The sequence below is a fragment of the Melozone crissalis genome, unplaced genomic scaffold (genome assembly GCF_028551555.1).
Source record: "Melozone crissalis strain CALT ecotype California unplaced genomic scaffold, PUWL_Pcris_2 ptg000018l_1, whole genome shotgun sequence".
In the NCBI taxonomy this organism is placed as follows: domain Eukaryota; kingdom Metazoa; phylum Chordata; class Aves; order Passeriformes; family Passerellidae; genus Melozone; species Melozone crissalis.
This window is the reverse complement of record NW_026535796.1, coordinates 24,919,770-24,946,263: the sequence shown is the minus strand read 5'-3', so window position 1 is coordinate 24,946,263 and position 26,494 is coordinate 24,919,770. Positions and strand designations below refer to the sequence as shown.

At 35.4% G+C, this 26,494-nt stretch overlaps 1 protein-coding gene across 4 annotated transcripts in view; it reads right to left on the bottom strand.

The window, feature by feature from the left end:
* Nucleotides 1-26,494, bottom strand: part of FSIP1 (fibrous sheath interacting protein 1) — a 65,786-nt gene that overhangs the window by 21,513 nt on the left and 17,779 nt on the right. For all 4 annotated transcript variants that reach the window (XM_054275863.1, XM_054275862.1, XM_054275865.1 and 1 more), the window contains one exon: nt 25,969-26,106. In XM_054275863.1, the coding sequence (XP_054131838.1) occupies nt 25,969-26,106 (138 nt within the window). The remainder of the gene's footprint in view (nt 1-25,968; nt 26,107-26,494) is intronic.

Here is a 26,494-nt window from a genome sequence, read left to right as displayed (position 1 = left end):
GGGTGGGAGGTTTGTTGTTTTTTTAAAAAGCTTTCTTTCAATCCTTATTCCCTTGAGAAGTTTAGTCCTATTAGTTCTCAGAGTCTGCTTCTTGACATCCACTTTTTCTATTTTGTTTTCTTTACTAAACATTGTGAGTACCATCATTGCACTGTCACATCAATCAAGTTGCCTTTCACTTAGCCATTTTTAGCTGGTTTCTCACTCTTTAAAACTACATCTATAGAAACTTTCCAGCAAGTTACTTTCATTTTCCTTCTAAAGAAAGAAAAACCAAAACACTATGACATTGCTAAAAGGAAAAAAGTCAGTAGTGAATGCTTGTTAAACTTACTCTATTATACCTTTCTCAAAGGATATCTGGGTAATTAAACATTTTGTCATACCACCAAATCCTAGATTGCTTTGTTAACTGCTTACAAAAGTGTGCATACATTCATTAATCTGTGGTGATCTGCTATTTTGAATTAACCCAATTTTCCCTTCAGACCTTAATAATTCATTCAATAACTCAAGATTTCTCTAAATTTTTGACGCATTTACTTTTCTTTTCTGATTCTTTGGCCTGACTTGGAAAAGGCTGTACCCCATTTATAGTACCCCATCTCTTTGCTGCCCTTCCTCAGACACACTCCAGTACCTCAATGTCCCCCCTGAACTGAAGGGCCCAGAACTGGACACACCACTCAAGGTGTGCCCTCACCAGTGCTGAGTAAAGTGGGAGAATCCTTTCCCTGCTCCTGCTAGCCACACCATTCCTGACACAGGCTGGAATGCTGCTGGCCTGCTTGGCCACCTGGGCACATGCTGGATTATGTTCAGCCAGCTGTTGACCAACATCCCCAGATTCCTTTCCACTGGGCAGTTTTCCAGCCACTCTTCCCCAGCCTGCAGCACTGCATGGGTTATTGCAGGCCCTGGCACTTGGGTCTGCTGAACCTCATGCTGTTGGTCTCAGCCCGTCTGTTCCTCTGCAGAGAACTACTACCCTCCAATAGATCAATACTTTAACTCAGCTTGGTGTTATCTGCATATTTGCTAATAGTAGACTCAATCCCCTCATCCAGATAATCAATAAAGATATTAAACAGGTCCCAGCCCAACACTGATCATGAGGGTGCACCACGGGTGCCTGGCTGCCCACTGGATGTAGCACTGCTCACCACCACTCTCTCTGGGCCTGTTCTCAACCCAGCAAAGAGGGCTCCTGTCCAAGCCATGGGCTGCCAGCTTTTCCAGGAGAGACCACGGCCATGGGAGACAGTAGCCTGAAGTCAGGCTACATCCACAGCCTTTTCCTCATCCACCACGGGGGTCACCTGGTCACAAGGGATCAGACCCAGCCAGCAGGGGTTGATGAGGCAGAACCTGGCTTTCCTAAACCCCTGCTGGCTGGGTCTGATGCCTTGTTGTCCTGTATGTGCTGTGTGATCACACTCAACATTACCTGCTCCAATAGCCTTGTTGGGCAGCAATCATGCATGCTATAAAAGCAGAACCAGACTCCACTCTGAATTTGTACAAGAGAGATCTGATTAACTTTTATTTCACAACTTAGGTGGCTTTTTGAATAAAAAAGCCCTAGTTTCCTCCTGTCCTACAGACATATGGGGGTTCTATAGCACAACCAGCCCCAACAGGAATTAGATCTAAAACTGGGGGGTTAAACAACTCTGCTAGAGAGATGCCTCAGCAATTTAAGCATATTGGTTTTACTTTTACCACCTAAAGTGCCCAAATATTCTTTCTCCTTAAATTCTTCCCATATTTTCTGCTGGAAGAGATATTTGCCCACATTTCCTGCAACAAAGCTGTTACTGCGCTTTATTAAAACAAATGTGCTATAAACGTGCTAACATCTGTGAAAGGTTACATTTACTGGTTGGTTTGGATTTTTCTTAAACGTTGTAGATGACAGTAAAAGTGATTTAAAAGTGCCAGGCATTAAGCCTAAGCAAGACAGAGGTCAGTAGGGCTTATCACTATTTAAAAATTGAGAGGGTAAATCTTTATATTTAAAACACGTTGATAACATACGAATGCAGTAATGTGAGGAAAGCCAGTCCTATATAACTTGGCTCCCACTTGCTAGATATGTTTCCACCTTCATAATGCTCCAGGCTGATACTCACTAGGTGGTCAACTAGAAAGTTTGATTTGAGTTTAAATAAAGTAGGAGTTGATTATAATTGGAGAATGCCCACTACAGATTTTAAATACCTGTACAATCCTTTATGTTTATAAAAAGCACTGGCAGAGCCTTGCAGCATTCCTCAGCAGCTACTTATTAAGAGATAGACAAGCATCCAAACATGAAGCTTTTTCTTTTCAAAACACAAAATCTCTACCACAATGGACTAACATCATGTAAACACATCTTTTTCTCTTCATTTAAGATACAGACACTTAGAATAATAGGAATTATTTATGTGAGAAGGGCAATAATTTCATGAGAAGAATTCCCAGCTTCCAGTCAATATGCTGAGATGAAGCAGCACATTTCACATATATACAAGTTTGCCCTCCAAAAGAAAGGAAAATTGCCCAAAGTCGAAGAAGCGAAAATCTGTAAAATGGACAGTAACAGAAATGGCAGCAGACAATGGGGTCATTGTTTACAAATAAAAAATTTTATAGGAAATTAGGATCAATATTAAACAATAGAATATCAGTAACCATATGGAGCCTCTCTCCTGTAAATACTGACCAAGATGCTGTTGGCTTGCTCTGCTGCCAAGGCACATTGCTGGCTCCCATGCAGCTAGAGCCCCCCAGTCCACCAGGAACCCCAAGTACTTTGCAATGGAACTGCTTTCCAGCCCATAGGTCCCCAGAACTGTTGTTGGCAGTTCTCTTTCCCAGGTGAAGGCTTTGTTTTACCCTTGCTGAATTTCACAAAGTTTCTGTTGGCCCATTGCCCCAGCTTGCTGAAGTTTCTCTGGACAGCAGCCCTGCTCTAAAGTGTATTGAGCTGAGAGCTGCACCACCCTCTCTGCCCTTCCCCAGCCTGGTATCACCTTCAAACTTGAACCAGAACACTGTACTTTATAAACCCCTATGTAAATAATGCTTCCCATTTTCATCCTATTCTATGGAAATCATTATCCGTGCTACGAATCTCATTACTAAAAATCTCAAGAAATCATCCATATTCCCCTCCCAACGTCAGTCAGTAGCTAAAGTATGTTAAAATTTTTCAAAGTGATGGGATTTTATGCACTAGTCAAAGCTTTGTATCCAGCTTAAACCAACTCTGAATATTACAACAAAAGAACCTGAAGTTACATGCCTCCTCTGACTGGCTGGGTTTCTGCCATTCATGCCTACTATACAACACAATACCATTAATTGATGTCACAGTAGAAGAATTTTCCTCCCCTGGAGTCACATATTCTAGAGAAGCAAGCATTCAGGACAAATACCAAATTCAGTACCCAATTACATGCTCATGGCAATACAGACTGAAGAGAACAAGAAAAAATACAGCTACATTAATAATCATAGTGGTATTCCAAATACAAAAATGTATCTCTGTAGTTCACACTCTCAACACTTCCCCACAGTATGAGGTTAGAAGGGACAATGGATCAACCCTGTCTCATTGAAGGGAACTTGGGCAGAAATAACAATGTGTGGTGCATTGAGAGCAATAATGCAAGAAACAACAGGGGTTGAAGGATTAAAAACAGTTTGAATTTAGACAACAAAGAAACAGACAAAGATACCAAAACAATAGCTATAGCTTTTTTTTTTTAATATTTCTTAAAGTATTTTCCAGTGATCCACTGTGCACTACTTAAATTCTTACTTCAGTATGAAGAAAAGCATCTCATCAGGGTAGGTATTGTGATGTAGAATTCAACACAGCACTGTTAACAGACATTGTTTATTCATCTCTGCCACCTGGTTTTGAATCCAGTCTTACTTACAGCAACTAAAAGCTTCCTGAATTTAAAAGCTTTACACACTTTCCTTAATAGGGGAAAAAAGTGCTTCCAAAAAGGTACTGAGAGTAGGGAAAAGAACTTCCCATTCTACCTTCTTCTCTTCAACAAAAGGAGAAAAGATCTTAAAGAGATTCTTATACTCCCCTCTCTGTTTTCTTGACAAAGAGTTATTTCTACAGCGACTAACAATCAGAAATTTCTTGCAGGACACAAAACAGAAGGAACGTGCAGGGGCCAAAGAAGGAAGCTACATAAACTAAAGAAGAAAACACAAAGCATGAGACAGCACTAAAGGCAGAAAGACTTTGTAAGAAATGAAGGGATGAGCAGGTTGCAGTGATCATAAGGATTCAATAACAACCCAAAAGGGGCCATCTCTATTATGGGAAAAACAGGGAAAGAAAGGAAGAGAAAAGTACTATGACACCAGAAAAGGCAAGCAGAAGTACATGTGGGAAATACAACACAATCAAAATATGAGAAACAAGAACTAAGGAAAATAGATTATTTTCTGCTTCATCAAAACAGTTGATTTGCCTCAAAATTCTATCAAGAACAACGAATCAGCCACACCTCCAAACATCTTATCAACTGCCCTGCTACATTACCACCTGAAATCACCTAGAGGAAAAAAGCACGCACAAAACCACCCTACACTAAAAAGGCATCTCATGCTAAAAACAAACAGCAAAACCCACATTTTCAGAAAACAGTATGAATGCTGTATGTTCCCTTAACAGTTCATCTCCTCCAAATAAATGCTTTGAGCCTCTTGTTACTGGTGTGCTCTACATAGAACAAGAAATAACATGACAAGTGGATGGAGATGGATTCGTATTCTGGCTATATTACCTTTCACTCTGGCTAGTACTACAATGCTTTTAACATGATAAAGTAGTATTTTATAAGCAGAGACACTAGTATAACTATGTTATTTCATCCTTTGTGGCACATTTTTTCTTGGATGACTTCCCATCACAACATCCTTATAGACATTTCATACCTAGAATGACTTCTAAAATGTTCAGCAAGGGTGTGTCCTCAGCCACAGAGAATGTGTCAAAGGAAAATGTGGTGGATTGTTTGCACATTTCCCCCCACCCCTCATATCACAGCATTCTCTCCAAAAGTCTTGTCCTTTATTTAAGGGAACCTACAAAGTACTCCTCTTTCTAAAACTAAAGCACATTAATTTACTGAGCACGACTTATGGACATGGTAATATACTCACTGTTTAAAGGCAGAAATAAAACAGTAAAATAAACTTACTTCCTTTAAATAGTCTAAAAAGCCAAATCCCAAAATCTATGGAAGCAATCAAAAGAGGACAAATCAAACTAGAAAAAAGAGGCAAACTGGTAAACAGGCAGGTACCCACCTTCTGATCTGTATATAAGGGTCTAAACGACTTAGTCAGTCCCAACAGAATTATCAATTACACAAAGAAACAGGTGTAGAAACAAAGTATTTTAACCCTATAAAATGAGATTATGAAACCTAGTTAGGAAACTGAATTCCAATTACTTCAGCATGAGCTGTGCTTTCACTACACCAAAAAATCTCCAGGCTCCGAAATCATATTTCCCCCTTTGAAACAGTGCATACGTCTCACTGCTACTTCTTCAGAGGCATGAAGTGTTTGACTTCAAACATACAACTGGCACAACTTAAATATTGTTCTCCCACTCTTCTACTCTGGATGTTTGTAACAATGAGTTCTCCCAACATGAAAAAAAAAGGAGCTGTTAATTCTATTTCCTAGACATGTGGAATTTTTCCAATTACTAGATGTCCATAACAGATTAGCACTGTGGTTTTAACAACCAGAGGGTTGCAGAAAAAAATGAGAGTGAAGATTCTTGTGCTTATCCAAATTCTAAGTTGCTTTTGACAGTTTCATTCTAAATTTTAAAAAATACCTTTATGAATTGTATATTTATGTGGTGCACTTCTGAAGAGTGGTCAACAACACAACTTGCCAGTCGTTTCTTTTGCCTCTATTTGCCACAAACAAGTGCTCAAAAGTCTTTATGTAGGACTTCAAATTTAAAATTGGATTTCTGTTAGCATAAAAATGATGTTCAATTAAATATTTTTAAGATAGAAACTGGTGACATTTCTCCACCTGCTAATCCAAGTATTTTATTGAAGAAGAAAATTAAGACTTAATTTATTATAAAAATAACAATGATTTGCTGAAATCTTCAAATCTGAGGAATGCAGTCACATAGTTCATATTATCCAAAACCCACACAAGTAAAAAAAGAGGGTAATTGCTATTTTATCCCCACATATCTGCTTCAAACTGAATAATGGCTTGAGGTTCTTTACATTTATTATTTCTAATGTCCTCATCTTATTACAATACTTTTCCAGCCAGAAAAAAGGCTGATAACTAGCAAATAATTACAAAACATTATCAATGAAAAAAATGTCAGGAATTTTTCTGGGTAAATGCAAATTATCACCTTCTTAAAATAATTTTACATGTCCAGCCCATAAAAGAAGATTATACATGCACTGCTTATCTGTATTACAGTTATTGATAGAAGTGAAGCAACATTTTTATTCATTGCTCTTTTCAGAAGTGGTTGATATTAAAGTCTTAAGAATAACACATTTAAATTTCTTAATAATACATAAAGCTATATCTTTCAAGTTTCTGAGCATCTCCTGTTTCTGCAGTCATCAACATAAGCAAAACACATTCAGTGATGCATTGCAGTTTTAGTTGCTGTATGTATTTAAACTTGGTAAAGTCATAGGAAGTACACATGCATGCAATGAATGCTTACAAACAGCAACAAATACATGAAATAAAAAATACAAATAATATGAACAACTGAAACCCTTAAAACCTATTACTTCTATTTTTCCTTTAAGAAATATATTTCTCCAATAAAAGATTAAGCTACATCTCTTGAAATTAATCCTGCAGCCAGATATACTCCATATAGCAATGTAATTTAAGGAACAATATTAAATCTTAACCATAAATCACCTTCAATATTTTGCATGCCTTTGGGTATTGAATTTTACATCTGCAGCTAGGAAAAAAAGACAACCGTCTTGCTATTACTCAGCAGGATACAGATTCCTTTTTGTAAGTGGAATTCCAGACATTCCATCTGTTTCCCATAAAAGTACAAAATAGTTGGTCTTTAAGTAGATCAGTAATCGTACATTTAAAGAGTGTAGGTAGAAACCACATCCAGCCAAACCGTATAACATAGCAAAAAAGTTTTATTCCTTTATACAAAATTCATGCATATCAACCATTGCTTAAACAATGATATGATTTACATAATAGAAGATTAATATTTCCTGAGCAGTAAAGAGACAAAACAAAGTTTTTAAAACCAATTCTACAAAATGATTAAATATAAGAGACAACTACCAAGATGGAAAAAAGGAATATCTGTCCTTTATTTCTTTTCACAGCCAGTCATCTCAAGGCGTAATAGCTACCTTGCAATGTCTCATCTGGTCATGCAAAAAACTCTTTTCACATGATTAGAGTCATGCATCTAATTTATTATGTGCACACAATGGGCACTTTCCTATTGTGAAAGCAAATCTCCACGTTACTATGGTAAAAGCAGCAACTAGATATGCAAAGAATAATTTGCATGAGAAAATGACTCTGTACACAGCCTATGTTCACTGTGCAGACTTTACTGATGCCACAGTGTTTTGAAAATTTAGCCCTGGTTTCTATGGCTTGACTTGGCAAGGCAGCACCTAAGCAAGCATACACAACTAAATACACATGTATAAACCTCATCTAGCAAGAATTTAAAAATCACATAGAAGTCAAACTTCACAGACAGGACTATCATAATATTTCTGGCCACTTTTTAGTGTAGCTGGAGGAAGTTCATAGGTGTTATTGCCAAAAATAAAATGCAAAAAAGCATTCCACTTACCAGAAAATTGCACTTTTATCCTAAAAACATGCATTTTTGCTATGTTATGAAATCTCTGAAATGATCTAGACATTTTGTTGAATTATTTTTTAAAACCATCTCACAGGTATAGGTCAGAATAATGAGTTACGTTAATTTTCTGCCACTTCCATAATTTCCAGTAATGCAAATTACAGGCCTCATCCTAAAAAAACACCCAAAAAAACCCCCTAAAAACCTAAAAAGAAATTCACAGATAGTTCTTTTAATTCACATTACAAGCATGGACCTGCATGATCAGAAATTTATGATACAAATTTAAGTAGCAAAGACAGACTGAAAAGATCATAAAATATTAAATAAGTAGACTTCTCTTTTCATACTTCAATGCCCTTAAGCATGTGCACCTAATTATGACAAGGCCACACAATTTACCCCTTGATGCAAGTATATATGCAAGTATATTATTAAAACCTCCATGAAACTTCATCACCATAGAAGCATCTAAATACACAAATACTGACCTCATATTTTAAACAGAACTATTATGTTGGTTCTGGAGAGGGAAAAAAATGGAAACCAAAAGTGAGGAGATGGTTATGTCTAGCAATATTACTATATGTCTTTCATGTATGATATGAAAGAGAACTCAATAGCATGTCAGAAGTAAGACACTTTGAAATCCAATATGAATTCTGACACTTAATCACCTTTACTGTTTAGTCTACTTGTCACATTAACAAAACCCCCCTTATAGCAAGGTTTCCCATTTTATTAAAGATGGTTGTGCAGGTATATGCCAATAAAGCATAATCGTTATTAAAGGATGCCAAAAGTTAGAGATAAGGTACTGACATTTTGGACACCCTAAGCCAAACTATCACCCTGCTGTTATAAACTATAATGTAAGAGTAACACATTTGTTATGTGTATGCATTCCACTTTCACAGAAAATAAGCCTAAGACATTTTCTACAATTTCATTTTTTATATGAACACTCCTGATAAATCTGTCAGAATGGAAAAATAAATATGGTAACTCAAGATGAAAACTATTTCTGGCATTGTCTATATAGTAATAGTTTTAACTGTTCTTTGACCAATATTTCCTTTTTCCAACAAACCCAGTAATCTAAGTTTTAATTCTGAAAAAATAAAAATACATAAAACAGATACTGTACTGAGCTAAAGAAATCATTCCTTGTGTTCTCTTAGCCTAATTATTATATTTTGAATAGCTAGTTCCTTTTTCTTACTGCTTTACGCAACTTATGTGTTACTAATGTTCACACGCTGAACACAGCTTCTGGCTTTCCACAGCATTTTACCTTATTGATAGCTTTACTAGTTAACAAAAGTAATTCAGAATCAAAGAAGAACAATGAAGAAGAAGAAGGATCTGGAGCACAAGTCCGGCTAGAGCTGCTGGGGGAGCTGGGCTCGTGTAGCAGATAGGGAGAGGCACTCAGAAAATCTCGCGATGTCACAGAAAGCAGTAAAATTCCTCTCCCCCTAACTTCTAGTGATAAGAGATCACCCAAAAATGTAGTCCCCCCTAACATTAGTAACTTTCGACTCCTTACTAACCAATTACAGTAAAGTAAGACCCCCTGACGTAGAGAGAAAACTCCCCCAGTATAAAACTCGACGAAACGAAACAATAAAGGTCTTGAACCATCCACCATACTGGTGCTAGCGTGTGTTCTTGGCCCGAGTGACCCTGGAGAGTTTGGGTTGCCGTGCCATTTCCTCAGAGCCAGGCCACCTTGCCTTGCATCAGAAGGCGACAGGCTCGCTTAGCTTAGAGGAGAGGAGGCTCAAGGGGACTTCAATGCTCCCTACAACTGCCCGAAAGAAGATTGCAGGCAGACGGGCATTCTGCCATGTAATGAGTGACAGGACAGAGGAAATGCCCTCAAGTTGCACCACAGGAGGATTAGACTGGATATTTCTTCACTGAAAGGGTGGTCAGGCACTGGAGCAGGCTGCCCAGGGAAGTGGTTGAGTCATCACCTCTGGAGGTATTTAAATGATGTGTAGGTTTGGCACTTCAGGGACACAGCTTAGAGGTGATTTGGCAGTGCTGGGTTGGACTCAACGACATTAAATATCTTTTCTAGACTAAATGATTCCATGTAAACTTTCTTAGTCAAAACCATACTATATGTGGCAGAAAAACAATTTTTTAAAATATATTTCCATTTATTTCAGAACTATGCTCAGAACTATGTCACTAGGTTAAGTGAAAATATTTGTGATTAGATAAATGTTTTGAACAACTTGTTCACTATCAGTTCACTAGAGAAGTCTGAGATACAAGACCACTGTTTCTATTATCACCAGTTTCCTATTCCAGAATTCTTTGTTAAGGCTTCTGTACTAAAACATAAAGTATCTACAAAGAGGAAGAAAAGTAATGTGTTAAAGAAAATTAATTCAATTTTGAATATTCTTCTTTAAATATGTATTCTGCTTTTTCTCTATCACATTACAAAAACATAACAAAGAATGTGGCTCTTGAACATTTATGATAAACTGTTCCAAAAGCCATAAATGTTATGGCTCATTACACAACTGCCTAGTTTACCTGTAAAGACTATCATGCATGTATATTCATATCTAAATAAAATGTTCAAAAGAAGCAATAAATCTGAATAACTAACTTAGAGAGTTGTACAAAAGCCTAAGAAGCAGCACAGTATCAGGATATTCTCCCTCCATGCAAAGAGATAGTCAAGATGATACTATTTTAAAATCTATGCCACAGGTAATATTCCATTTGATTCATTCAAGATTTAGGACAGGAAATAAATGCTGAAAGAAATTACCACATAAATGACATTCCTTGAAACTAGATGGGCCTGAGAATGAAAGACTTCTCATTTTATCCAAGCTATAATACCCATCCTGTACTCAAAATATAGAATAACAGTATTCTGCTCAAAATAAAAAGACATCTGTCTACTTTTTCAGAAGGTAAACTAGTAAAAACCAGTATAACAGACTTTTCAATTTTACTAATGGCAATCATGAGCATAGATTATGACTAGCTTTAGCTGAGAACCTTAAACTGACTTGAGACTTCAGCATACTCCTTAACCATTTCAAGTACAACCTAAGAAACTGAATGAGGGGCTTTATTAAATATGTTTGAGGCAAGCTGACAGCCAAGTACAAACAGCATTCAGAGAGTGCACTTGAAAGCACATGCAGGACTAAGTGGATTTCATTTAGCTAGATGTAGCCTTTCTTGCAGTGTACACGTGTTTATATAATATCAAGAGTTTCTAAAGTGACTGGTCTTGCAATGATTTAAGTTCTTATATGTATCTTATCTGACAGAGATGCAGTGATCAAACAGAATATGAATTATCCGATTATTCTGGAGGAAAAAAATCTTAGTTACCTAAAAAAAATTAATATTTTACTTAAAATTTAACTTCTACAAGTAACCTTCCTCTCTGAATTTACCCGACACCTGCCTAACTGCATCTACAGTTAAAACCTTGTACACAGGCAATTTGTGAAGGATCTGGCAGCACACAGAATTTTGGATAGAGTTCCCCTTTCTTAACAAAAAAAAATTCAAAAGGCTGAAAACTTCCACCAGCTTCCAAAATTATGATGTTATAACTAACAGAAATAGAGCATTTCTTAAATTATTGTTGAATTATTTGAAGACTGCATTTTTGGAGGCAAAAGTAATACTTAATAGTCCATGAAGCTGAAATACATGTTAATTGTCTTCAGGCATTTTGAGTCAGACAGCTATGCAAGAATGATTCAGAGTACATCCATACAATTTCACTTCAAATCTTGTGTACCTTCATTTTTTTTCTTTGTATTTTCTTGCAATTACAAATATCCAGAAATTGAATGCTTTTCTTCAGAGCAGAAATCATTTGCAATTTTCAGCTGTGGCTGACCACTGGCTGCTATGCAGACAGAGCAAACTCATTGCAGGGGGCATTTATTTCACTAAACTGTATTAATGATTAATTAGACTACTTTAAATGTTCTCCTACAGAGAATGTTTAGCTAGTTCAAGCCAGACAGATTGTTAAAATCACTAAATTCAAAATTTAACTTGCTATACCATAAACCCCTCAAAACCAGGATTTTCAGTTTTGCATATTATATTGTTCCTATACTATGTTACTTTATTAGCTTTTACACACTTCTAAAACTTCTGTTAAGGACATCAGCAGTTCTGTTGTATCAGAGAGCTGAAAGTCATTCCCATCTTTACCTTGTTTAGTTTGTTTCCTTTTGTCCAATCACATTTGGACACCTTTAGAAGAAGAGTGTAGGTTTTTTTCAGGCAACAATTTTTCCCTTTTAGTGAAAAAAAACAACCTAGTAAGGCTTAATGATACATGGAGATTAATTAAGACAACTTGACTGCTCTCTCTAGCTTTCACCAGAACATAAATAACATTTCTGCATGAGATTCTGGTATCCTGTACCAAAACTACACAACACTACTTATTTTCACCGTACTTAAACTTTATATTTATTTGCATTTAGCTAATCTGCACATGACCTGGAAGTTTATAGTTTCAAATACATAACCGGGAGGTAAACCACAGAAATGATTTTAAATTAAGAAGATTAAGAACAAATTGAATTAGAAAGTGTTTGCTGCATGCTGTGTTCCAAAAACAAAATGAGAGAAAATTATTAATCAGAATTAAAATTGTACATTAAAATATGTTGTTCTCACAGTGCATTTTGTTTTCTGTTATCTGCCTGCTCAATGGAATTTATAAAAGTAAACTCCACATCCAAAACTAGCTAAACATAAGACGAACAGCTGTGATCTACATTGCCCTGCTTAACATGGTTAGTCCACTGATACACTCTGAAACTCAAAAACCCTACTACAAATAATTGCAAACAGAATACAAACAGGAAGCCTGAGAGACAGTAGAGAAGGAAAAGCTGAAGGGTCAAGAGCTCCATCCAAATACATAACCCAGTATGTGGAGTTACTGTAACAGGTTCTACCAATGTCTTAGATACCTACATAAAATAAGCATTTTACTTTTATTTAAAACTATTTTTTGTAATGGTATAGGTAAAGTTGTGAACAAATGAGAGTAAAGGTTGGAAGTGGAATTAAATTTTTCAAGAAGCAATATGAAATTTGACAACACTTAAGCACATTTTTCCCTACAAAATATTACTTCCCATGGGTTTTGGTTGAGTTTTGGGTTTGTTTTTTGAGGTTTTTTTCCTCCTCTGTGGGATTATTGGGAGGTCAACTGTGAAAGTACAAGTAAGATTTGGCCTAATCATTTTCTATCTGGCAAAAATCCAGATAATAAGTCATGTAGTATAATATAATTAGTAGCTTGGAGTTGTTTTGTTGTATGTATTTGCTTATGAAGCAAGCTCAACAGTTTATCAAACTTTAACTGTAACACATCTCTACTGATTAACCAAGCTCATTCCTTCCCACATTCTCAGCATCAATTACTGGTTTTACCCACTGTTACCTGTGTTCTCAGATGATATCTGTCAAGCACAGAAACTACTCCCATGAAGGTCTTACCAAACCAAGGATTTACTGAAAGTTCTGAGTATCAAAACCAAGCAGTAATTTCAGCATTCAACATTAAAATTATTCTGCCAAACAGATCTCTACAGCCAGTCATACTACTCTGTGATTTCTCAAAATTTGTGGGATTATGGCAGGTCTTAATTGATGTAATCTTTTAAGAAAATGCACATAGAAGAGCCCTAATGAAGGTAATTATATAGCAAGAATTAATAACAATGCATAGAGTAGATACACAGAGAAAATGTAGGTTTTATTTAAATGATCTACCTAATACTATCTTCAGAAAAGGTTTACAAAAATGAGAAAGAAAGAAATAGGATTCTTCAAAAGAGAAAAATCATTAAATGTCATGTGTCATCCATCTGGTAGGTTGGAGATGCCTCTTCTTTAACCCTATCAAAATGTATTCAATATGGTCATAGAAAGATTACCTCATTATTTAACAGTATGAGTCCTTAGTAATTCAAAATCAATCTATTCAAATAAGAGCTTATTTTTATGTACCACCTTTGTTTCTAAAGGCCACTGAAGTGCTGCATGAAACTATCTTAATTGTCAGTTAGAAAAATTAGTCAATCAGCTACTGAAAAAGGCTTGCTGAAGGACAAGGGAAAAGAGGAAAAGGATCCCAACCAAACAACATACCAGAGCAGAAAAAAGAATTACCTTACACCAAACAGGACTTGAAGTAGGAATAATAAAATTAGCTGAGTTGGAATTGGTTCTGGCACTAGTGTTTATTTCTACAATGGTTAAATACAATTCTGATATTTAAAGATTAAAATTCCTATTATTTCAGTTTTGTCTCACTGTTTACACTGCCAGTTTCATGTCAAGAATGTAAAAGGAAATCCATCTGCTCTACTTGAAGAAAATCAACAAAACAGGGAAAACAGTTTTTATTCCAAAAGTACTTGTAAATTGAGAAGATAGGAATTTCAGTAACTTTTGAATGCAAAGATATGTCTTATAAATTTACTACCTTAAATATCTTGCACATTATCCCTCGGAGGTGGAAAGTAAGCAAATTTTAATTTCCATCCTATTAAAAGATCAGAGGTTATCTCTAATGCAGCAATTCTGTGGAATCACATTTTAATGTAGAAAAAAATAGTCCAGTAAAGCAAAAGACAATTAACTGTAGCCTAACAATGATGGTATAAGTTTTTGCTCTTGTTCTTTCCATGACACTGAATTTAAAAGAAAAATCTAAATCAAAAGATTGCAGTTACATCATCAGCTTTGTCACTTGCCCACTGAAACCCTGGCCATGTTTTTTTGTGTCCACTACACCATTCATAACATATCCAGTTCTCTAAAATGCTTTGATTTCTGTAGTGCAACACCAGAAAAAAAATTATGTAATAGACTATTTTTCTTTTGAGGCTTTTATTTTCCAACACAATTTTTCTGATTTTAAAAAGCATCAGTCGCTCACATAATCTTTATTTTTTTTGCCCAGTCTTGACACATGAGGTTACTTATCACATGGAGAAAAATATCTGGTTTACCACTACAATCTTAAAAATTTGCATTTGGACTCTTGATTTAACAATTTAACAATTTCCAAAGCTTCCCAAATGAGCAGAATTAATCGTATTGGGGGGGGGGGGGGAAGCACAAAACAAAATAAAACAGAACCTTTAATTTCAGCTCACTTTCCTAGATTTTCCATAGTCGCTTAATCCCATAAAATCCTAAGTAAAGCCTGTTAGATATAAAAGAAAAGTGCAAAGCTCCCCATTTAAGGACTAGTTACAACTCATTAAAGTAGGGACACATATAATTTGAAGCATTAGAATGCATGCTGAAATATAATTAGTGGCTATGAATCAAACCAGGATGGATTGAACTAATTCCTGGAATGCTATTATGGAGAGTACCTTGCAGAGAAAGAATGATCCCTCTGTTTGCACAGCAACTAAATGGCTTCAATTTACTTTTAAAATTGACTCGAATTGGGATAAAGGTCCAGGATTTCAAAATGTGGCCTTCTAAATTTAATCAGCTTGAATTATGCCTGTTTCACACTGTGATACTTGCAACCTGGTTACAGGCAGCAGGGATAAGGCTGCACTCAGCTTATTTCACTGCTTAATTTATATGGTAATTACCACACCACGGCCAGAATGGAGAGCATCTGCCAAAACTGAAGGCCCCAGAATAATAAAACTGACATGTGCTGTGATATTGTTGAAGTGCTGACTAAGAAACTTCTTTTATCTCCTCTTGAAGCTATAAAATGGTATTCGTGTTATTACTAGCAGGGAATTTTAACAGCCCGGCACTGACAGCAATTATGTAACACATGCACAAAACAATAGAGTTTCACATCACTTAATAAATCCTTGAGCTCTCTTAGCTCCAGATCTCTCGCTGGCTGGATTTTATGGTCTGGTAGTTCTATCCGACCTTCAGAACACTGAAGTATACAAACCACAAAAGCACTTGAAAATTATTAGAAACAACTGGCTTTTCTCCCTGTTACAGCTATTTAATGAAGAGGGCATGATGCATCATGATGGAGGTTAATTAAAAGATTTGTCCACTCACTTTACTCTGTAGCTAAATGCTGTTATGAACCCCTGGTATAAAAACAAGCAAGATACAGATATTACTTCTACTATGATCATCCTCTTATTAAGCAACACTTGCATTTAGGAAAAAAAAGGAAATTTCTTTAGCATGCAACAATAAAACATATATAATCTAATTTGTCTTTATTCGTTTTTATGAAAATAAAATCATATCATTAACATAAGGAATCTAAATCTGCAGCTGATTTTCCAGGTTACATTACTAATTCTGTTTCCAACAGTATGCTTTAGCTTTTAGCTTACATATATTGCACCTGAAACTCTTAGTGACAGTACAAAATTTCATAAAATAACTAAAACTATTGTACTATAAACATTTAAAAAGCAAACTGTCAGATAAGGAAGTACAGATAATTGAAAATAAAGAATACAATGACAAGTTAAAAGGCCATTTCTGTACTGGAACTTGTACTACAGGATAGTGTTCACACTTCTCCAATCAAAGAGTGCTTGACAGGTGGATTGATTAAACAGGGAGATACACTGTTACACTTATGAAGTAACTGAAGTCACTAGGTAATGAGACAGAGACTGAAAAACCAATCAAAGTTACTCATACAGTAATTTCAAACACTGAAAATTCCATTTTTGTACCATTCAGGTGGAAAGGCATAACATACTGTTTGCATAATGACTGTTGGCATGAATTCACCTAATTCACCTAAAGACATCCCTAATTTATCTCCATACTTCATACCTATAATATTTACAGGTTACAGTCTAAGTGTTTCACTCACAGAGTCTGAATAATGTATGCATGGTTACTATTTCTAATCTTTCTCCACAAATAAGTGCATAGTCTCTACATCCTATATAGTTACTAATTCTGTCATTTCTTGAATTAACATAATTCAAGTTTATTATTAGTTTTATATAAGTTCACAGACATTCCTTTCTGAGAAGGACCACCATCACACTATACTTAAAATTTCTCTCACAAATATAGGTTACAATGCCTTCCTTTGAATACAATACCAAAAAGATCACCATTCTTTTGCTCCTTTACTAAATAAAAAATTCTTAGCTATCACTTTGAAGTCACTTACCTCACTACTGCTTTCTAGCTTTGTCACTAAAAATGCTAGCAATAAAAACACTTGTTGGTACTTACAATTGGGTTTTATTTCCTCAATCAATAATCCTAAACAAAAAATAAGTACAAGATTTTGTATATGAGTGAAATTCTAACCATAAACAACTCTAATTACTTCCTCAATTACATACACCTGTTAAATATATAACAAATCAAAAAACTGTAGCATTGTGTTATATTTATATGCAATTACACTGAGAAAGTAATATACATGGCTTCAACAAAAAACGGCTCTGTAGACTGCTCCTCACAAACCAGAAGCTTCCAGCACACTCTTAATAGGCTTCTATTACATTTAAGCCAATAGCAGAGGACAGGCACAAAATGTTTGTTTCCTGCAGAATGAAGACTCCCTGCTGAGAGACACCACTCTTCCTTGATATTTCTTTGAAGGAAGGCTTTGATTTACAGAAAGAAAAGCAGCTAGGAAGAAAAAAAGAACTGCTACAACCACATGCCCATGTTTGTAGAAGCAGTTATTCAGTTTTAATCTTCTTTTCCACTAACATCTCAAAAGTGAAAGCATTCAAAATATTTAAATACTCTTCTTAGCAACAAATATTGTTTAGTGTTCAACATATATACATACCACAGTATAATTACATTTTGCATTGAGGCACTAGGGAAGATTAATGCAATCAAAAGAAAAATACACTGTTTAAAACAAAGAACATCAATAGTCCAGGCAGAAAAGACTATATGATATGAATAATGACTGGATTCCACCAGAATGGAATGGGGAGGTCTAAGCATGTCAGAAAATTAAGACAACCACAAAAAAAATAGGGAAGTGTTCTTAAAAAACAGAGCAGTGATAGAGGGCATAAAATGGGAGATGATTATGAGTGTGGAAGTGTGTTTAATTTTGACTGGGTTTTGCATTTGGGAAATGTAACTAACTACACAATTGATTCACTCTTTAAATTATAATGAAGAGGCAGGGAAAGAGAACCAATGAAGATACAGCACAAATACTCTTGAAGGAATCACTTAGAAATGCGAAACCTCTTCTACAGAAGGAATTCAAATAAACCTAAACATAACTGACAGAACACAAAAATAAAAATGGGTCTTATTAAGAAGCATTTCTTACAAAGTCCAGTCAGTATCTTCTATCTTCCAATGTCAACTTATTACAATGGACTTCTTTTGGTACTACCTGAATAGTTGAAAGTAAAGGTAAAACCCCATATAGAAAGCATTTCTCCATAAATAAATTGTACAGAACATATAAAAAGGGGTCATTACCATGCAGTATTATGTACGAATGTACACTTCTCAGAATCTCAAAGCAGAACAGTGCCAAAATGAAGAAATAAGGAGGTGAATCACACAGAATATTCTGAGTTGGAAGGGACCCACAAGGATGACCAAGTGAATGGCTTGTACAGGGATCAAACCTCCACCCTCGCTGTTATTAGCACCCTGCTCTGAGGGGAAATCAAAACCAAAACCAAACCAGACAGCATAAAAATGAGCCAAGGAGATGATCCTACAAACCTGCTTCTTTAAGAACTGCAAGACTGTGTTAAAGGTTAGGATTTTTCACAAAGTATGTGGCCATGCTTCTTACAGGGACACAATCAATTTGTGTGATGACAACTACACTTGCCCTGCCTAGCTACAAAAGTACATGCCCAGAAAGCCATTTCTAAGTCTCAGCCTAATTTCCCTTTTTACGAGGAGAGACTTCAATGGCTAGGACATAAGCAAGTCTGAAAAAGTTTCATCACAGCCCTGAAAAAAAAAAATCATGGTGTTAGAAACCATTAATCTAGATCAATGATGAGACTGTCATCAAAAAAAAGGAAGTTCCTAGTCCAACAACCTGTTCATGAATTTTGCATGAGAGATACAACCAGTGCTCAATATTCCCCCATCACCAGGCCAGAGAAATATGGCCCTGGCCTGTATTTGATGCTGGTTTGGCCCTGAATACTTTGTTCCTTAATGAATATCGTAACAGCAGAATGGGACAGATGATGTCCTTCCTCCTCTAAATCTTAGAAAAATATTTCTATGTAGGGTTAGGTCACTCTCTTGCCTGAAGCAAAATGGAGATAAAGCTACTGAGATGAAATTGTTTAGGTTGAGTAAGTGAGGGTGTTCTCTAAGCCAGGTTATGTCTCTGAAAGGCAAGAGGCAGAATTTTGATCGTGCCTGATAACACATTTTGTACCTATGGCTGCTTGAGTGTATTGGCATGCTCTGAGCATGTGTACCAAACACACGCCATAGACAAAGGAATGCTCAGTCCAGCATCAAAAAACAGACTTAAGCATGAGACAAGCCACGAGGTGCCCAACCCTGCCAAACTGGCAACCAGTACAGATACTCAGTAGCAGAATGTCGGCATTTGCCTATTTTTTCCATCTAAAGTTTAAACGCCCTTAGCTCTAATGAGAGGGAATATTTTAAGTGCAGATTTTCTGGAAAGAGGACATCCCAGCCTCCTAAGTATTTTTTGATACTGACCTGTGCTGTGCAGCACAACTAAAAAATATTATGTATAATTAGACTATTTAGATACATGAGAAAAAACTTCCAAAGCTTTTCTCCAACCAACTTTGTTTGACTCTGTAAACAAGATTACCCTGTTTCTGAAAATAAAGTTACTACATTCATGCTAGGAATACTGCTGTTTTCATCACAGGAAACTCCTTCTAGAAGCCAAAATTCTGTTGGAAATACTTCAAGCTTTCAACTAAGCTTTGTCATAAAACTGTGATTATCAGATTTATCACAGTATGCTATCAGTTTGTTTTAAAACATTCATTGCAGTATCCCTCTTATCTATAAATTCAATGCGATTTTTATATTCTTGGGAATCATACTGAAAATAACATTTTGTTTACCACTACTGCCTTTCATAGATTAAAATACATAAAATATTATATAACTTAAACTGGAAAAAAAAACCAACATGCCAACAGCAATATTAAAAATATTTCTAGAAGTCACATATCAGTAGGACATTTAAGAAGGTTTTGGCCTAGGAACCCCACGTGACTGTCAAATAGTTTGATGTAGTTTACAGGAGTATCTCCAACCTGTGCATCTGCTATGTGCTTTATATCTTTCACTCTCAGGGATGCTGTATGATTACACTTCCATCCTGGCCTAGTAAGATAAAGTGTCTCAAGAATAAAACCAAAGCTCAGCTACAGAGTTTGTACATGGAGACATACAGGCACACACAGGTATAAGATAAATTTACAGCCAAAATTTTCTATGTTGACATTTATCACAGACTCAAAATCACACAGCCACCAACTATAAGATGGAGAGATTCATTTATATGCTACTTTTCAAAAGATTAAGATGCTCACTCACAAGGGATAAATTACACCTAAGTACACATTGCAGAAAGTCTCATCTACAGGAGCCCTGTTGTTTTTAATTTCTCATTTGAATGGGACATCCTGGGGACAAGTAGGAACAGCCTTCCACAAGAAAATTTGCAGAGAAACAGGGGCTTTTTCCTGACTATTTCACTTAGAGTACAGAGCGCAACCAGGCCAACAAAAATAATTCCTCTTTCCTACAGAGATTAAGAACAGTGCTAACTTTCAGCAAGGAATGAGGAAGTCCTGCATTTGCCAGAAGAGATGTGTGACAACATTCTTACCTAGAAATACATTATATTTAAAACAGATCCCATTACAGGTATCAAATTCCAGCAATTATTTCTCATATCCAGAATCAACTATAACTAATACTTATGATGCAACTGGCAGTAATACTTATTACCATCATATGGATGCAGTTCAACTTAATAGTCATTTACATAAACACTATCTGTATTTTCCATATAAACTAGAAGAATTTTTAAGGGTTTAACTGATCAATATTTTAAAATAATTTAGTTTTTAAAATTCAAAATGTGTACAAAAATTATTTAGTTTTATTGAATCTTAATGCAACATGTAGTTTTAAAATATTTTTTACAAATCCTTTAAGCAGCTTCACTTATCCCCTGTATTCTTATCTACAGTACAGTGGAAAACAATCAATATACAGTAAATTTATTTTAATCATAAGTGAAATGTTTACATTTTGTCAATCTACTATTAAGTTTAATTTTATTGCTCTCTTCTAGTGTGTAGTAGCTGTTAAATGAAGAAAATAAGATTTTCACACTGATATTTTCCCAGGTGGAAATGCTACCACATTTCACTCTGAACCAACTCTGTACAATCACATAATTAGAATGAAGTCTTGTAAAACCTGAATAAACAAGACTCACTTGAAGCTCGACAACAGCTTGACAAGCAACTTTAGTACCTGGTTGATACTTTTTGAAGAAATAACATAGAGAGTGGCATATCTCAACTTTATTTAGATAGTGTCCTTTTTCCTTTTATTTGGTGCAATGTCTTATGAAAATGTTCTATGAAGCAATTTCTACTTTTATGGACAAAAACATGCTTATTTAGAAACCAGACACCACATGATACCATACAAATTAATATAAAGACATTTGCTATTTATCTGCTATAATCTACAATGACTATGCACAGAATAGTTAAAATATGGATGGGTTTCTGTGATCAAAAGTGTTAGCTGTTAATTTCTGAAGAGACTGTGATACAATAACATATTACAGTATTGTCTGGTTGACAAATTACTTTCCAGATAGGTGGTAGGTCTTTATGTTACTCTCTTCTTCCCTTTAGAAGGAAAGAAAGGAACTATGACCATGGTCAGGAAGAAATTATTCTTCTTTTCTGGAAGCTGCCTAATACAGACTCAGGATCAGGTACACTGAATTCTTTCAGTACCAGGGCTAAAACTAGAACAAGAGTATGTGTAACAAACCCCATCATCACCCTGATGAACAGTAAATGATGTAAATGATGCAAGACCTTCTCCAGGACCAAGCAATAATTAATTTTATCCTGAGATTTTCCCACAGATATACTTTATTTTGCATCAAAATGATAAGAATCATGCTTTTTGGAGTAAGCTCCTAGAGGTAATCAAAGCTCCTGAAAGCATTATCACATTTATTATTTTTGTTCTTCATCATCCTCCCCAGTTGCAAACCTTTCTGCAAATTTTAGCTATTCCAATAACCAAACGTATATTTTCCTAATTTTTTTGCATTAAAAAAACCCCTTAATTATTAGCAATCAAACAATGCATTTGGCCATGAGATTGCACGTACTTGGGAAAAAAATGATTCCTAGAGGTGTACAGACATCTGATAAATTTAAATTTAAGACTTCAGTAACTATATCTAGCTTCTGCTTTAGAAGTACCTACTAGAAGTAAGAGCGCACCTTTTTTTCAAGTAGGTATCAGTATCAGTGCCAAGTAGGTAATTAGCATCTATACTTATGTGTGTGCATACACACTATTACATGCATATATATTCAATATGCATTCAAAGTATTTCTGATTTCATATATTTAACCAAAATCCAAAAAGAAATGTGTAGGTAGACTAATGGCAGGAATTAATCAGCTTCCAGTGTAATACATTAGAAATCCACACAATTATAGGCAGCAAAGGTGAAGCTATCTTACATAATAGCTTGCTTTGATGTGCATTTAATTCTACTGTCTGCCATGAAGAAATTCAACACATCATCAAACATGCCACTGGATTATCACAAATGGCCAAGCAGACAAAGCCACAATTGAAAAATAACTACATTTATTATTCTTTCTATATAAAATTCTTTTCATTAATGCTCAGCAACACGCATTTGGCAGCTGAACTGGGTATTTTTTTGAAGCAGCAGTTAACAATGCAATCCACAAAACAAAGATAAGCTCAGTGGTTTCCAGGAAACTGAAAGATGAAAGAATGCGGAGAGAGTCAGACATGGTTTCAAATGAAGAACAAGTGAACTAAGGTCAAGCTGAAACCTAAAAGAAATTCAGCAAGGGCCCAGATACCATGGTACAGATAAATTTCAGTTGGATTGAAATTTCACAATGCATTTCAACAATGCATTCTTTGGTATATTAATTCACTAGGTACAATTTTTTTAAAAGTAAAGGAGGAACTCAGATTCCAAAGCCTTTAGTTTCACTAATTCAAGTGTAATATTTAGTAGATTCTTTGTGTTTATATCAAATGTAAATTAGATTAAAGTTTTATCTTCTGGCTTTGTTTTGTGAGTTTACTCCCAGACTTAGCTGAGACCATAAAGTCTTACAGCATATATGAGTTTAAGTGTAGTGGAGGAATCCATAAATGTTATCATTTCAGAAGCCAGCACCTACCAAATTGCCTCCTCCAGAAATATGATTAATTCCCCTTGAAGAGAAAGTCATTACCATTATACAAATAAATTTTAAAAATCCATTTTACAGTAGTGAAAAAATACAGCATTCTACCATACACACCAAAAAAAGCTAATAGATTTACCTTTATATCTACTGCAAGCAAAGTCCTAACACACAGAGCTAAATTCTGTTTAGATAAATTAGATAAACTATTCATAATTTCCATCTAGGAAGGGAAAACCAAAAATATTTTGTCTAAGGGACTTTTCAAAATACATTTTAATGTAAGTTCTCTCAGATACTCTGTAAAATACTGTATTTTACAACTATCAAGTATAACCATGCATTCAGAAATAACACTCCTAACTGGTGGCATATCACCTCCTCTACTCAGAGCAGAGAATTTGTTTATAATTTTACATAGCAAATTACAGGGGTTTAGGAAAGAGTAAAGGAGAAATTGAAATGCAATGTGAATTTTAAAAACATGGATTTTAAATGCAAAATTTAAAAAAAGAAAAATAACAATGTGAAAAGCTGCACACATGGACTCTTTCCACAAGTGAGAGGTAAATCTCTCAGAACCTGCATTTTATAAAGCAGAAATGACAACTTTATTACCAGTCAAAATATCCCCTAGAACCATGCCTAGGCATTCCTCTTCTGACATACAGTGAAGAGTGCCACCTATTGAATAAAAACCAGTATTTCCAGAAATCATTAAATTATTCTGGAAACATGCAGTCTATGGACTCCCTTCCTCAACCCAAGCTTTCAGCTTCATTTTTCATCATGCAGTGTCTTGGCAGAGACCAGATTTGCCAAAATATTACTTTGGTATAGAAACAAGGTCCAAACAAAACTGTGCATAAGTTATCTGATCTAAGGGGAAAAAAATTCATTTATGTGTGTTTTGTTAAAAAGAGAAAAAAAGCACTCTTTTTTAAAGGCAGCTCTTTTTTCACTCAAGAAAGTGCATCCTTTCTATATATTTAACTTTACTGTTAGAAGGAAAACCCTACTTGCATTCAGACCTGAACACTTCTTTACCCTCACTGACAACTGAAGTATCTCACAGAGGACCTACTACTCACATATTTGACATCCACACGCCATGATCTCAGTCATGCTACAGAGCAGCAATGATCAGAAGACAGTGTGCCCCCCAAAGAAGCCCTGCCAGGTGCTGCGATGCAGGCAGTCATGCTACACATTGGTGCAGGTGACATTCTGTATTTTTAAACAGTGTAAACTGGCATTACAGTCTATCAATTTAGAGTTTTAAATACATACAATCCAGTCAAGGAAAAATGGGTGGTACATTGCAAGAGTCTGCAAGTAATCTGATACCAAACAAAACTGCTATAACCCAAACAAGTTTTGGAACTGACCCATTTATAAACAAAATATTTGAATGAGTCAGCAGACCACTGCATTTCCCAGGCCTGCTGTAGACTATCATACAATCCCCAGACACACTTCCTCAGATTGTGCTTGCCTCATGAGTAAGGTCAGTAGTGACAAAATGTGATATAAAGGTCGATGAGCAGAAAAATATTACAATATGCAGACTTACTTTATCTGATTACCCATTAACCTACTCAACATACTAAAGCTCACAGATTTCCCTTATTTATTTGTCCCTCTCTTTTAACTGTTTAATACAACATAATAGTGCACTAAAAAAGAAGTTCTACTATTGTTTTGGAACTGTGAATAAATAAGAATTAAACATGCTTCTTTATTCTAGTCACACACACCCAAGTGAACAGCCTCTAAAACAATCACTGTTTCCTTGTCCAAAGTCTTTGTTCCCATATTCAGGTATACTCCAGCACTGCCAGAATAAACCTTGCTTATGATGAGTGGCTGCAGCTTTTGCAACTACAGCAAGGGTGCTGTAAGTAATTGAGATTATACCACTGTGGTTATGCTGCCACCTGAATCACAAAGCTTTTGATCTGCACTGGAGATCCCTTTTCAAGTGTGATAAAAGGTAACAGGAACAATACTCTTCCTAACTCTAATTATTGTGAAGAGTAAGCCTACTGCTGAATAAAGACCTCCAAGAGAAAAAGGTAGGCTACATGGATCTTTGGTCAGTCACAACAAACTTAGATATTTATGTTCTTCTTACTAAGTGAAAAACTAAAATCAGCTTCACACAGGAAACGAATTTCTACGATGCACAGACATAAAAATGCTATTTTTCTTTCAATTTAGTGATAATAAAGAAAGATTACCACAATAACTTAGTGTATACAATATTCTCATCAGACTTGGTCCTTCAAAGAACACTGAAGTACATGAGCCATTAAAATTCCTTTAAGGATGCATTTATATATTATTGTTTATGCTATGCATTCTCTGAGGAAAAAAAGAGGACAATAATGTCTTTGACTTTGAAGTATCCTATAATAAAAGTAAGTATGCATTACAACTGAAAAAAAAAAGATTTCTCAGACTAACAATAATTATTTGGGGCTTTTGCCTGCATATTTCTTTGGGGATTCCTTCAGAAATTTACATAAGGTTTAAAAACTTGATTTTATTTAAAGACACAAGGAATGATAAATTCCAAAGTTCTCAGAATAAGGAAAGAAAAATATGAAAAAATAGGAAACTTACAAGACTTCTTGCTAGGGATTCCAGCTGATAATCTATTTCTTTCAGACGATTCTGTTGATCACGTTTTTCCTTATTGTCCCGCAGAACCCTCTCACCTGGAATTGTTTCTAGGCTTCTGCTTGCATAGATCAAAGGCTCCTAAGAAAATAATTGATAGAAGTTAACCATGTAACTTTATATTGCTTCATAGACAGATGAGGGTTCTTCTGATTTCTACTAAGAAAATAGTGAAATGCTTAGAATAACACATCAATGTCAAATTCTGCAAATGAATAGTTTTCATCATGTATATTTTCAAACACAATAGCTAAATATCAGGCAAAACATATTTCAACAAAAGAATTCTTACTCTTCGCATTTTAAGAGGAATTTCTTAGTCTCCAGATCTAACACCTGGATACTTAATTTGTACTACAACAATCAAAGTACTCTGAGAATTGGGGTGACTGAATGACTGGTTCAAAGTTTGATCCTCTTAACCTTACTGGGATCAGAATTAAGCCAGAAGGAAAAGGAAAAAATTGAG